Source organism: Drosophila miranda, chromosome XL, assembly GCF_003369915.1.
Source record: "Drosophila miranda strain MSH22 chromosome XL, D.miranda_PacBio2.1, whole genome shotgun sequence".
In the NCBI taxonomy this organism is placed as follows: Eukaryota; Metazoa; Arthropoda; class Insecta; order Diptera; family Drosophilidae; genus Drosophila; species Drosophila miranda.
In genome coordinates, this window is record NC_046673.1 from 10685621 (window position 1) to 10699290 (window position 13670).

The 13670-nt window shown below is 45.8% G+C and overlaps 2 protein-coding genes across 2 annotated transcripts; both read left to right on the forward strand.

Moving 5' to 3' along the window:
* Positions 1-6908: 6908 nt before the first annotated feature.
* On the forward strand, positions 6909-9285 carry LOC108165000 (venom carboxylesterase-6). Its single transcript, XM_017301030.2, has 4 exons — positions 6909-8165; positions 8225-8572; positions 8640-8929; positions 9006-9285. The coding sequence occupies exons 1-4, from the start codon at positions 7269-7271 to the stop codon at positions 9217-9219; spliced, it is 1749 nt and encodes a 582-aa protein (XP_017156519.1). The 5' UTR covers positions 6909-7268; the 3' UTR covers positions 9220-9285.
* A 369-nt stretch (positions 9286-9654) lies between these two features.
* Positions 9655-12549, forward strand: LOC108164865 (L-asparaginase). Its single transcript, XM_017300800.2, has 4 exons — positions 9655-10440; positions 10526-10761; positions 10831-11580; positions 11646-12549. Exons 1-4 carry the CDS (start codon positions 10182-10184, stop codon positions 12360-12362), a joined length of 1962 nt encoding a protein of 653 aa, XP_017156289.1. The 5' UTR covers positions 9655-10181; the 3' UTR covers positions 12363-12549.
* The last annotated feature ends 1121 nt before the right edge of the window (positions 12550-13670 follow it).

Here is a 13670-nt window from a genome sequence, read left to right on the forward strand (position 1 = left end):
AGTTCTAAAAAAGGCTAATCAAAATTGGTAAGAACTAACTTTAAACACTCGCAGGCATACTGGCATCATTCATTATGCATTTGCATTAATAAATTAGCCTTTTCTTCGATGCTCCGACTCATTGCACAGAATAATCTCCCTTCTAGAGCGATTTTATTGCGTTGCTAAATTCGCTGAGTGATGCAAAACACCTGCTGTTTAATAAGCTTTTCATCACCGTGCCTGCTCGAGTGATTGTCACATTGATAGTGCCTGATATTTGCATTTGTTTCGCTTTAATTGCATGACATAAAGAATGTGGTCTACCATAACTATTGATTCAATGGCATTCCAAAGAAAATCGGTGGTAAATCAAAACAAATTGCGACTCGTAAACCACAATTTAATGGCATTCCCCGCCACTGCTTCCCACTGGCGTTCCGCAAGGCCAGACCCACCGCCACCGCCGCCGCTCCGGAATAGGCCTTATGGCAATTGTGCACTTGATTGTTAGCGCCTTGTTGGGCACCCAACAGGCCGGAGTATCCCAGACCAGACCGCATTGCCTGCCATATGGCTAACAATGTTGTTATTGTTGGCAATGGAAAAGCCGGGCATTCGGATGCACTGGCCCGGAAGCCGCAGCCGGCAGTCGGGAGAGCGACTTGAGAATGCACTTGACTTGAAATGAAAGAATCAGCTAAGAGCACGGCGCAAAAAATGTGCATAAAGAAATAAGAGGGAGCCACCCGCACACACATACACATACACATACACACACACAAAGCGAACAAAAAGTTTGCTCTCATTGTTTGGCCAAGAGATGTGCAAATTTGTATGCTCTCTCTTTCTCTCTCTGTTTGCATACCCTAGCGGAAGGTGCTATGAATTTGACCAAATGCCTGCAACGCGCAGAAGGAAGCGTATCTGACTTTCTAAATCATAAAAATGTTTATCGTAGACTCTGTATCTAGTAATACGTAGCTGCTGTAAGATCGTTTGCTCGGAAAACCAGTATCCATATCGGAAGATTGCATAATGCAATGAAACAGATACAGCGGGCTAGCTCACCAGCACAACTTGCTCAGTACAGATTATAATCGTGTGCAAAAAAGAAGCACTACCTCTGAAAAAACAGCAACAGAAAATATCATATTTTTATAAATAAAAAATTATTAAACAATTCTAAAGCCCCAAATCTATAATTCAATTTTGTTGTATGGTGTAATCGGCACTATCGTATGCAATCCATCACTGAGAAAGTTTTACTGGTGAACGCTCCCAATGGTGTTGAATATGAAGATGGCGAAGCTTCATTTTAAAATAAAACGATTTGGCTACGTTTGTTTAAAAAAGATTATCTGGTCTTGTAATACCTAATTTTGCTAAATTTTCGCCAAAGGGTTTTTAACAAAAGATAATTGAGAAGGGCATAATAATGAAGACTATCAAAAGGCTTAAAAAATATTTTAAAAATATTTTAAAAGAGGTTAACGAGCTGATAACTAATCAAATACTAGCAAAACAGAAGATGAGTTTAAGATGAGAACGTTCTAGTCAATATCCATTGAAAAATACGAATTCCTAAATATACTATAAAAGTGGAGTGTTACTACTTATACTATATGGGGCGGCATATAGTATAATATATAATAATATAATATATATAATTCGATCAGAGCTAAAAATAATATATGTAGCTGCCATCGGCAAAATATCGTGTTTTTGAGCTTTGAACTAAAGTCTGCACCTCCAAAAGTCATTTTCAGACCCTGAGATCTTTAAAAGTTAAATTTTTATAAATAGCCCTAACCCTAAGGCTCACAGCTACCATATGAGCAATGACTATTTTTTCGTTTGACCCGAAGCTTCTAGCATTTCTCGCAGGGGTGTGTGCTGCATTCGATTTGTATTAAATCGGGGGGAATAACTAAATTTGCGATAGAGGAAGCGGGCAACAGGCAACAGGCAGCAGCTACAATGGGACGCGACTAACTGTTTCTGTCTGTTCTTGGTAATTGTATTAACTACACATGTGTGTGCCAGAGAGTGTGAGGGAGCGAGAGTGTATCAGCGAGAGTGACGCAGCATCAGCTGCCACAACTAATTAGCAGGGGCCCACATGCATAGGCAAGCTGCGTTAATGGAGTGCGTAATGGGTTAATTTTGGCCTGGCAATTCTCTTTCGCTCTCTTGCGCTCTCCCGCATTATCCCTCTACTGCCGTCTGTCAATGTTTGCACTTTTGTTTAGCCTGAGCCGCTGCTGCGAGGGGTAGTGTGGGCGTGGGGTGGGGTGGACGAGAACGGTAGCTAGAGCGCGGAACGTGTCGACGTCACAGCGGAGTAAGGAGGAGGCGGAGGAAGTGGCAGTAGCAGTGGCGGTACCGAAGGCAGTGGCAGATCCTCTGCGTTGACGACAAGTTAATCACATCGTGTCCAATCAGGCGAGCTAATCCCTCTGACAGGCTGCGCCGCTGCTGCGCTTCGCTCTTAACTTTGATATTTTCTTTTCCATATACTCTACCTATCAAGCAATAGAGGGTACTGCGGTTTGGACTCCGTCTGAACGGACACTATATACAATCACAGTAATACTCCTACCTAAAGGAAACTAAGTCTACAATCAAAATATGAGAAATACACCAAATCCAATCCAATGATTAGTGTGTAGTTGTAAGACACAACAGTGCATTTTTATTGTACTGCCATATGTACCTTCGTTAAGAGACTGCACAGCCAACCCTCGGCGTAAGAGTATCAAAACTTCGACAAAGGGGAGGTTTACGGATTCCCTCGCCTCTGATTATTATTACTATTATGGATGTAAACCTCGCAACATCTGCTGCATATCAATTTGTGGCCTCCATCCGAACGCTTAACCTGATCCATGTCAGGTCGCCTCTTCCTAAACCCTCAGACATCCACAGGGCCCGCCCCCGCCCCAAAATCACCGAGCCCACCGCCGTACTATTAGCTGGCCCAAAGTTTTTTGGGTTATTGGGCTTAGGCGGCTAAGCCTCGTTCCGGACATTGGCAATTTGCATTTCCCGATTCGACATCATCGACATTTCCTAGTGGCCAATTATCGCTTAAGCTCTGCTCTGCTCTGCTCTGTTCTGGACTCCAGCCACACGTTTTCCAGGGCCTTTAAAGCTTCGGGCCGGGCTGTCACAGGGGTATCGGAATGGACAATCCATGAGCCTGTTTAAAAATTCGTTTAAATTCCATTGCCGAGAGTACCGGGGATCCCTTGCTTGCGTCCGCAAGTTGCAAAGTCAAAGCAAAGTGGAAAAATACGAGAAAAGGCTGGGAAAATATGCAGCAACCGCGAAATTGAAATTTTGGCTTCGCCTGCCGCGGCGGCTTCTTTGCATTGTTGTTTGCTCCCCGCCGGAGTTCGCGATAGGATGGGAGGGGATGGGATGCGATGGCTCACCACCTGATCCTAAGTAAATACGGGGACAGGCCAGGCAGCCAAAGGGACACCCAGATATCCATGCATGTGGGTGTATATGGATATACTTACACTTGGAAAAAATACTACATTTAATTTTTAAAGGGTGATATATTAAGAATGATATAAAACTATTTAATTAAATATTTTGACACACAAAATTCAATAAAATTGCCTTAATGTTATACGAATACGTCTTCTTGATAAGTCTTCTTAGTCTCTTTTAATAATCATCCATTGGAGCATCGTAACATTTCCTATTTTATTTTTCTCAGTGTATGTATTCGTAGGGTTTTTTTATGCCTCGCGAGTTCGCTTTTCTTTTTAATTAAATGAAACCGGAGGAATTGACCCAAAACGCAGAATAAATAAATACTTTAGCGAGAGGATGAGGATGTGGTGAAGGTGGAGGTGGAGATGGGTTTGTCCTTCTAAGCATCTGTTGTTCCATGTTTGCCTCTTGTTTTTGTTAATAATTATTTCAATTTTTCCCCTCCGTCGAAGTCGAAGGAGGTGGATAGAATTCAAAAGATGCCGCATAGCCTTTGTGTACTGTAGAAACAAAAACCGAAAAATGGCAACAAAAAAATATAGCCAAAAAATTCCGAAAAAAATAACAGAAACAACAATAAATATTTCACCTTCAATAAATCATTTTCCATTCCGCTGTTGGGTATCAAATCCCCCCACACCTGCCCCCCGCTGACGGAATAAAAAAGGGTTTCGTGTCAACCCCCAAAGTGTTTTTCTTTTTTGTGTATTTAAAATTCAACAAATTTAAATCGAAAATATGTTTAAATAAAAACTCAAGAGATGTCTAGAAATCGTTGAGGTTTATTTTATGCTTAAGGCCGAAAGTTGGGTAGGGGATACAGGTCAGTATTAAAATGATAGTGCTCCTCGGAATTTTTTCAAGTGCCATAAACATTTTTGAATGCATGTACGACCTTTATAGCGTGCTAGGGGTATTATTAAATTACTACGAAATTTTTAACCCATAGAAAAAAGCATCTCCGACCCTGTCCAGTATTACATATATGAATGTATGGACATTTTACATATCATCTTGAAAGTCCCTAAATTTGTATGCAAGCTACGAGTAGTAGCACAGTTTTTAAGAATTATTTACAAAATGCACGACTAAGTGCATTCCTGCCATATTAGATAGGCAAAAAAAAAATTGTTTACTGTGAGAAAAACTTGTTTTTTATTAAGATTACATAGACCTACTGTTTTTTAATGGATTGCTACAGGGTATATTCGATTTGTGTAGATTTACATATGTTTCCGACCCCATAAATAGGCATTTTCGCGATGCCAAAAAGATTAGAAGTCGATAAAAACATTGAAAATTAACTTATTTAACCAGTTAACCAATTATTTATAATTTTTTTTACTTTGATGAGAAAACCTATCAACATAAGCAAAAGTTGTTCGCTATTTTTATAGTCATGTTTTACTATTATGTTCTCTATCTTTATCTTACTATTATATCCTATAAGAAAGATGAAGTTTGATAAAAGTTTTTCAACCAAGTTTTGTGTTGAAACTGCACTGAAATAAGTAAGTGTATTTGAAAAAGTTGCCAGTCCCCCCATCTACTTAATGTCAATGCATCAGTACCTTCCTGGCGTAACCGGTTGTGCTATGCCTTTATGGTTTCACAACTTACCGACTCAATGGCCTTCGTAAATATTTTAGGCGAAGGAAACACAAAAATTATGACTATTCAATGACAAGAACAGACAATCAATCTTTTACAATTAGACAAATTTGTAGTTTTGAAACTCGGTGGAGTAGAAATTCATTTATCATCAAAGTGTAGTTGTTTTAATGAGGATATACCGAAATTTGAGCCACAGCATTTTTCATCAGTGGTATCGAGCTGAGAGTGTAATTAATTAAGTTTTTGAGCCACTTAGGATGTGTCACCTTTTCGGTGTTTTAAGGCTCCTCACCATGGGGCGTCGTACGAGTATTCATGTGTATATTACGTATGAATGTGCATCTGCATAGGTACTTCTCGTACTTACTTCGTTACACATATAACTTTTGGTTGGACATTGGAGAAGTTTCTGGCTGTTTGTTTCCCGGCTGATAAATTGCCACTCAAGTGGATTAAAAATGTTTGCAGCCGAATAAATCTGTGGCCTCGACCTGGACATTTTTCATGTAGTGGTGCGGTGTAGTGGTGGTGCTGCGGTGGGTAGTGTGGTATGCGGAGTGCGGAGTGGGGTGGTGCTTTGCTCTTCCTCTCCCGAGTGGCTGTCTGGACGAGTCCTCTTGTCGCATATTAGTTAAACTTGCAAAAAAGTAATCCCAAGTCAAGTTATGACAGAAAAAAAACGTTTCCCCGCCAGGAGAGGAACACAAATTAAAGGTTCGGGCGTTTCGCTCTATTGGAATTCCCCTTGCTCTGTCTCTCGCGTACTTTCTCCCAGTTTTGGGGACTCATCAGCGACTCGAAGCAACTTCAAAGGGCCTCAGACGTAGCGCTTATTAGCTCGTCGGCATTTTTGGGCATGCAAAGGCATTTTTGAAGAGCGCTCGTCTCATCTCCGGACTCCGTTGGGTTCAGGTCAGTTCGCTTCAGCATCGGCCGCAGCGCAGGTGGATTCGGGTGGGTCTTCACTTTCATATGCCCACACAACGTTTTTATTTTGTTTTACAACTTTCAAGTTTTTGGTTTTTGTGTGTTTTTTTCGGGGCTGAAAATATTTTTCATGCATAAATAAGTATGCTCGGGCACATTCATAAAATTCAGATTAACATATTACTTAATCGGTGAAGCTCTCGCTCTCGCCCTCCAGCTGCCACTCTGGCTATCAGCATTACCCACTCCTGCCGTCTCTTTTCATTTAACGAGGCTCACACGAATGCTGCAAAGGCCTTGGCCCAATCGAACCAGTCCGCCATCCTAGGCCTGACCGCCCGACGCCAAGGCCAATGGCATTTCAGTTCGGCTTGGATCGATTCCATGTCGACATAGTTACCCTCACGCAAGTGGATATCTGTTCAGATATTCTGAGTTATCAGCTTCTGCATCTGTTTATAAATATCTGTTCATAAATTATAGTTGTAGCCACGTTCTGTAGGGGTGCGGTGAGCGGTGAGCGGTGTTCGGCTTAATGTGCCTTGTCATTTACGGGTCCAGCATCAACAAGCACGCCAAATAAAATTATTAAATATCGCACTGTGGGGCCAGAGCTGCCGAACTGGGGTAACCGATTCTGTGCAGAAATAAAATGTAATTTAAGGAAATCACGAATAGAGAGGTTTGCATACAAAGTGATGATACTAACGTGTAAAATTCCATAAAAAATATAGATACGAAATAAATGTCTAATTATTGTTTGCCTGATAATAGGTGATAACAATAATATGTAGATAGTTTGATATGAACCCAAAAAGGAGGAAACATCTCTCGCATGTGCCGCTGAAAAGATTAAGAACTATTAAAGATCATATTGAAAGAGACAGTCACAGACCTCGATCCACTGTGCCCACGAGTACAGCTTGATTTGGCAAAATTTGCGCAGTGTTCCAAAACGAAACCCAAACATGTGAAATTGATGTCGATGTTTAATAGTGATGCTGGTGGCGGGCCGGTGCTGAGTGGCAAAAACTGAGACACCGAGACACACACAAAAAAGAATTAATGATGTCGAGAGACAAGGTAAGGTAAGAAAAAATTCGGTAAACAAGTTCGGCGCATGAGTTGGCTAACACTGCGACTGAGGCTCCAAGTCCAATTCGGATGCTGATGATGTTGTAATCTTAAAACTGGCAGCGTCGTGCTTCAGGCAAATCAGTCTGACTTCAAGAGCCAACGCAATGGCAATCGTTGGGACGCGGACCTTGCTGCTGCTCTTGATCCACTGCAGCTGGAGTGGGGCACGTAACTCGCAGAGCCTGCACGTGCGCCTACCGCACGGCGGCTGGCTCATCGGCCGCCACCTGACCACGCACAATGGCCGCCACATGAGAGCCTTCATGGGGGTGCCGTATGCGGTGCCTCCGTTGGGCGAACTGCGGTTTAAGGCACCGGTGGCCGAGCCGGGCTGGGAGGGCGAGCGGCTGGCGGTGAAGGATGCGCCCATTTGCATGCAGCGGGATCCCTTCCGGCGCGACATGCAAATCGAAGGATCCGAGGACTGTCTCTATCTGAATGTATACACACCGGAGACGATCAGCTCTAAGAACACTTCGCTGCCCGTGATGGTCTGGTTCCATGGTGGCGGCTGGCAGTGTGGCGCGGGAATTAGCAGCTTCTATGGGCCGGACTTCCTGCTGGACCACGACGTCGTCCTGGTGTCCGCCAACTTTCGTCTGGGACCGCTGGGCTTTCTCAGCACGGAGACCCTGGACTGCCCAGGAAACAATGGACTCAAAGATCAGCTGGAAGTGTTGCGCTGGGTGCGCACCAACATCGCCTCTTTTGGCGGCAATCCCCGCAGTGTCACCGTCTTTGGAGAGAGCGCCGGCGGAGCAAGCGTCACCTATCACATGCTGTCGGAGAAATCTCGCGGCCTGCTCCATCGCGGCATTGCCCAGTCAGGTACCTACTTCAATCCCTGGGCACAGCCCGCGCACAAAGGTGTGGCCGCCAGGCGAGCCACTAAGCTGGCCGAGCTGGTGGGCTGCGGATCCTCCGGAGAGTGGCCCCTCAAGCTGGAGTGTTTGCGTCAGAAGCCAGCCGAGGATATTGTGGCTTCGCTTTACGACATGTTTGTAAGTACATTGAACTGGATCCTTAATTAGTTGAGAACTAATCTGGCGCTGTTTGGCAGGTCTGGGACTTTGATCCCATGATACCATTTCCTCCGGTGATTGAGCCCGAGCATGATGATGCATTCCTGACGGTGCCGCCGCGTCAGGCGCGGGAACCGCATGGACTGGAGCTGCCGCTGCTGGTGGGCGCCACCGCCGAAGAGGGGCTGCTGAAGACAGCGGCCTTGCTCAATTTGCCGCAGCTGATGGACGACTTCAAGTCCCAGTTCGAACAGGTGCTGCCCGTGGTGCTCAACTACGATCACCACGAGGATTCCGTGCAGCAGCAGATAACGAAGCGCATCGAGGACTTCTACTTCAAGGCAGGCCACGACTACGACAAGTCCAACCACCAGAACCTGACCGATGTGGGTAGCGAATCTGCAAGGGGATTGATTAATATTTGGATAAATACATATCCGTCTTTCCCTACAGCTTATTTCGGATGGATGGTTTGTAGCTGGCATCGATGAGTATTTGCGTCTTCGCCTGGCCCAACGTGCAGGCCCCACCTATGTGTACCTGTTCGATCACAAGGGCGCCGCCAGCTTCTCGGAGATCTTCAAGGGGGAGCGCAACGAGTTCTACGGAGCCTGTCATGCTGAGGAGTTGCAGTATCTCTTCCCCATTGGCCGGGAGCTGTTCGTGAGTGCGGTGCCCACACGCAAGGATCTGGAGCTGCGGGAGCTCATGCTGAACCTGTGGGTCAGCTTCGCCCGAACGGGGTGAGTCTTAAAGCAGCCATCTAATAGAACTGTGTATTAATGGGCACCTGTGCATATGCGCTTTCTTTGCCCACAGCAATCCAAATCCAGGGAATGCCTCATTAAACCTGCCCGTATGGAAGCCTTCGTCCAGCTATCCGGTGGAGTTCGTTCGTCTGGGCACCAAGGCTGACGAGGCAGCCGCTGCGCCGCTATTCCGAATTGAGGCTGAGTTGATGCAGCAGCGCGTCAATTTCTGGCGCGAACTCCAGCCGCACCTTCCCGCCACCCAGCAGCACAATGAGCTATAATCCAATGATTCCATCTGTATATTTAAATATATTATATCGATGAGTGGGCGTCCACCGCAAGTTAAAGAAGACAAGAAATGTTATAGCTACAATTATCACCATTGAAAACATACCTTTGCCAACATAACGGCACATAGATGCTGCCACACTGGTGAAATTCAAACATGTGCTGATGTGCCAGATGTGAGAAATTTGATCTAGGCCCTGTGCAGTGCTGCCATATCATTGAAAATAGTCTAAACGACCAAATAAACAAATAAAACAACAAGGTATTTGAATATAAATAGAATGCGTAAAAACACACAAAACAGATGTTAAATAAAATGGATTTTTGTTGTTTGTTATTTACAAAATGCAATATCAGCATGCCATAAACATACTAATATTATAGAGATAAACTAACAGTTTTTTCGTGTATAAAAAGGAATATCGATAGTCAGCTGCTCGGCCAGAAGAATACACATATGCATTTGTATATATACGGCACATAAGCATTCAGAAAGTGAGGCAAGCCCATAGCATTTGAATTTCATTAGATTACTCATAGCTGACATCGTCCAAAGTTTGCTGCCGCCATCGCAAAGAAGGGGCTGCTATCTCTATCTGATTGCCACAGCGAACGGAAAATACTTTCAATTTCCGTCAGATACGCGGGGCAAACGCAATTAGAAATACCACGTGAACTCTCGGACCGACCCCCTAGGTCGTCGTTGCTAATCCAACGATTGAATCGCTGCGCGAAATAAACCAATGCCAGGCACTCACTTGATAACAACTTGGTCAAATAATCAACAGCGTAACCAGCAGCAGAGCGTGATAGTTTCCGACCAGTCACGCAGTAGATGCACGGGCTAATGGATTATCTGTTTAGGATTCTCCACTGAACAGCACAGCGCCACAACACCCTAGCGATAAGGAGCGATTGAATCTCAGCTAAAGATTTCCCCATTAGACTGTCAACTATGTCTGCGAACGGGGACAGTGCTCCGACGACGGTCCCGGGAGCCACCAAGCCTATCGACATCCAGGTACGGGTGCCAACCCACGAGCGCCTCATGTCCATCGACAAGGGTATGGCGCCGTCCTCGCCGACGCTGCCCAGTCCCACGATCCGGCGGAATAAGAGCGACGGCAAACTAATGGCCCAGGACATCAAGGAGGCACGGGTGCGAGTCATCTACACGGGCGGCACCATTGGCATGATGCGGAACGAACGAAATGGTGAGTGCTGTTCCAATTAGGTCTTCTATTGAATCTGTACATTGGACCCCGGACACGCTCATCTTCATTTCTCACTTCATTTCAGTGCTGGCGCCCATACCAAATGCCCTAGTGCGCAGCATTCGCAAGTATCCAAACATCCACGATGAGGAGTATGCATTGCGACGCTTTGGGACCTCCGCATCGATGGCGCCGCTGGTCCTGCCCTTTGTCCAAGGTATGGACAGAAGGGTCCTATACCAGGTCACCGAGTACACGCCGCTGCTGGACAGCAGCAACATGACGATGCACGACTGGGCCCGCATCGCCAATGATATACAGGTATGTGAATATGGTGGGATCAACGCTTTGATGGGAGAAATAATCCAGCAATGTAACTAATGCCTGCAGCAATCGTACGAGTTCTTTGACGGCTTCGTTGTGCTGCATGGCACCGACACGCTCTCGTACACGGCCTCGGCCCTGTCGTTTATGCTGGAGAATCTGGGCAAGACGGTGATCATCACAGGATCGCAGATACCGATCTTTGAGACGCGCACCGACGGCAAGGACAACTTCACATCCGCCCTGATCATAGCCGGAAACTACGTCATACCGGAGGTGTGCATCTTCTTCGGCCACAAACTGATGCGCGGAAATCGCACGGTGAAGGTCAGCTCCAATTCGCTGGACGCATTCGATTCGCCGAATGTGCCGCCGCTGGCGAGAATTGGAATCGATGTTAATGTGGACTATCGTTTGATCTTCCGGCCCTGCAGCATCGAACGCTTCTGTGTCCATCTGAATCTCGACGAGAATGTTGGCCTGCTACGAATCTTTCCGAGCATTTCGCTCTCCACATTCCGCGCCTTCCTGGCGCCCCCGATCAGGGGAGTTGTGCTGCAATCGTTCGGTTCTGGCAACATACCCTCAAATCGCCGGGACCTGATCGAGGAGCTGCAGGCGGCCGCCGATCGTGGCGTAATCATCATAAACTGCACCCAGTGTCCAAACGGCTCAGTGGCGGAAATTTACGACACTGGCAAGGTCCTGTGCGATCTGGGCGTCATTCCCGGCTATGACATGACCCCCGAGGCAGCACTCTCCAAGCTGGCATATGTCATTGGCAAGGAGGAGTGGTCGCTGGACGTCAAAAAGCAGGTAAGGCCCAATGTGAATCGCTTTCTGTTCGGACTATTCTATAAAGTGTTCAATTTACGTTCCAGATGATGCAGTCGAACCTGCGCGGAGAGCTGACGTCGGTGACGGCCCCCAAGATGGAGGACTACGATTTGGTGGATGCTGTGGCGCGCTCTTTGCACTTGTCCTCGCCACAGGAACTGGACCAGCTGGGCGCCACCCTCTTCCCGGCCATGATCAATGGCGCCGTCGCCGAGGGAGATCTGAAGAAGATCAATAACCTGAAGGCGTACGGCGCCGACCTCTCCGGCACCAATCACGACCAACGAACGGCCCTCCATTTGGCCTGCCAGCTGGGCAACGTCGAGATTGTTAAGTATCTGCTGCACAACGGAGTCTCTGTCCACGTACGTGACCGCTACGACCGAACCCCGCTGTTGGAGGCCGTCTCCACGGACAGTCACGAGATCATCCAATTGCTCATCAACTGTGGCGCCCACCTTACCGGCTCATCACGAGCCGTCGGCGAGCAGCTGTGCGCGGCCGCTGCCCGCGGCTCCCTTACGCGCCTGAAGTCGTATCAGTATGCGGGCGCTGATCTCTCCCAGCCGGATCCGTCGGGACGCACAGTTCTGCATGTGGCTGCCCTGCACGGGTTCCCCGAGGTGGTGGAGTACGTGCTTCCCTACTTCGAGAGTGCCAGCGAGAAGGATTTACTCGGTCTAAGCGCCTTGAACTATGCGGAGCGTGCCGGTCATGCAGCCCTTGTAGACCTGCTGAAAGCGGCTGGATGCGAGGCCTAGAATCACCTCTTGGTTCTTTACTCATAAAACTATTACTTAAGTGTTTGCCTCACGCAACATCTGTGCAATACCGCGTCTAGTCCGGTCTGGTGGTTCCTTTTAGTGTAATACTTGTAATATGTGTATTGATTGCTTGTTAATAGAAAAGTGTATGTTATATATTTTAAATGATTGTTACCAGAAAAAAGTGTAGTTAATCCATTTTATTACGAGCTAACCCGGTAAACCATTTCCCACAATATTGGGAACTATTTCTGTTGCTTTGGACGACATCAATTAAGAGCACGGATTAAATGTGCGATGGACTACAGGAACAGGTTTGAATCAGGGATCCTGCCGTGTTTGGGCATGTTTGGGGACATTCTTTGTCCACGGCACCAATCAGCACTTTCGGATGAGCAAAATATTCAATTCGTTCTCGAATGCGACACGAAGAAACAAAACGGATATAAATGCTCGATGTACTTGATGGCGTTGTCTGCCATTTTCTCTCTGAATGTCAATTACGAGCCCGCATTCTTGTCTCCGTTCCAATAGTCTTTGTTAATTTCGTTCATCTCGTGCCTTGTGATTGTGATTGCGACATGCTCACACGCACATGTTCGTTGTCTTGTTGGGTTCGTTCGCCTGTTCTTTTTGCTCTCCTATTTCGCATGTTAGTTGTTATATTCGTTCGACAAGGCAACTGGGTTCCCTTGCGTCCTCACTCTAACACACACGAGATATGAGATATAAACATACATATATACATATTTTTTCATATAGAAAAATTAGTATTTACGAATGATATTTAGATCTATATCTTGTCTTGCAACATTTCAAGTAAAAAAAAATTTAGAAATTGGGAGTTTCTCGGATTTCTCTAGCATTATTTATAGTCTCTTCGAACTAGGCGTTAAACAAGACGAAAGGACGGACATGGCTAAATTGAATCGGCTATTGAGGCTGATCAAGAATACATATATGGGGTCGAAAACACTTTCTTCTGGCCATTACGTTTGTACATGTAGGTACACCTGCACGCATTTATTATTGCCCTGAAAGGTAGAACCAGTTATGGCATTTAATAGCATAGTCTTGGGCGTAGAATTCATGGTAAATGCATGTGCTTCCGTGACAACTTCATCTCTATGTAGTTGCTTTTATAGCTCTTTTTTATATAATTTTGTGAAAAGAATGTAATAAAAATAGGCTTATAAAAGGCAATCTAACTATTAATTGATTAATCTATCGGATAAAATACATTTTCCCTGGAAAGTCGCGATAATTGCGATGTTCTTAAAACATCGGATGTGCATGCCTCGATCT

Bases quoted from the DNA above. Each gene is read 5' to 3' on its own strand.
- LOC108165000 (XM_017301030.2), top strand. From the start codon at position 7,269: ATGGCAATCGTTGGGACGCGGACCTTGCTGCTGCTCTTGATCCACTGC. The intron at 8,573-8,639 runs GTGGGTAGCGAA...CTTTCCCTACAG, and splicing joins ACCACCAGAACCTGACCGAT to CTTATTTCGGATGGATGGTT. The intron at 8,930-9,005 runs GTGAGTCTTAAA...CTTTGCCCACAG, and splicing joins GTCAGCTTCGCCCGAACGGG to CAATCCAAATCCAGGGAATG.
- LOC108164865 (XM_017300800.2), top strand. From the start codon at position 10,182: ATGTCTGCGAACGGGGACAGTGCTCCGACGACGGTCCCGGGAGCCACC. The intron at 10,441-10,525 runs GTGAGTGCTGTT...ACTTCATTTCAG, and splicing joins GATGCGGAACGAACGAAATG to TGCTGGCGCCCATACCAAAT. The intron at 10,762-10,830 runs GTATGTGAATAT...TAATGCCTGCAG, and splicing joins GCATCGCCAATGATATACAG to CAATCGTACGAGTTCTTTGA.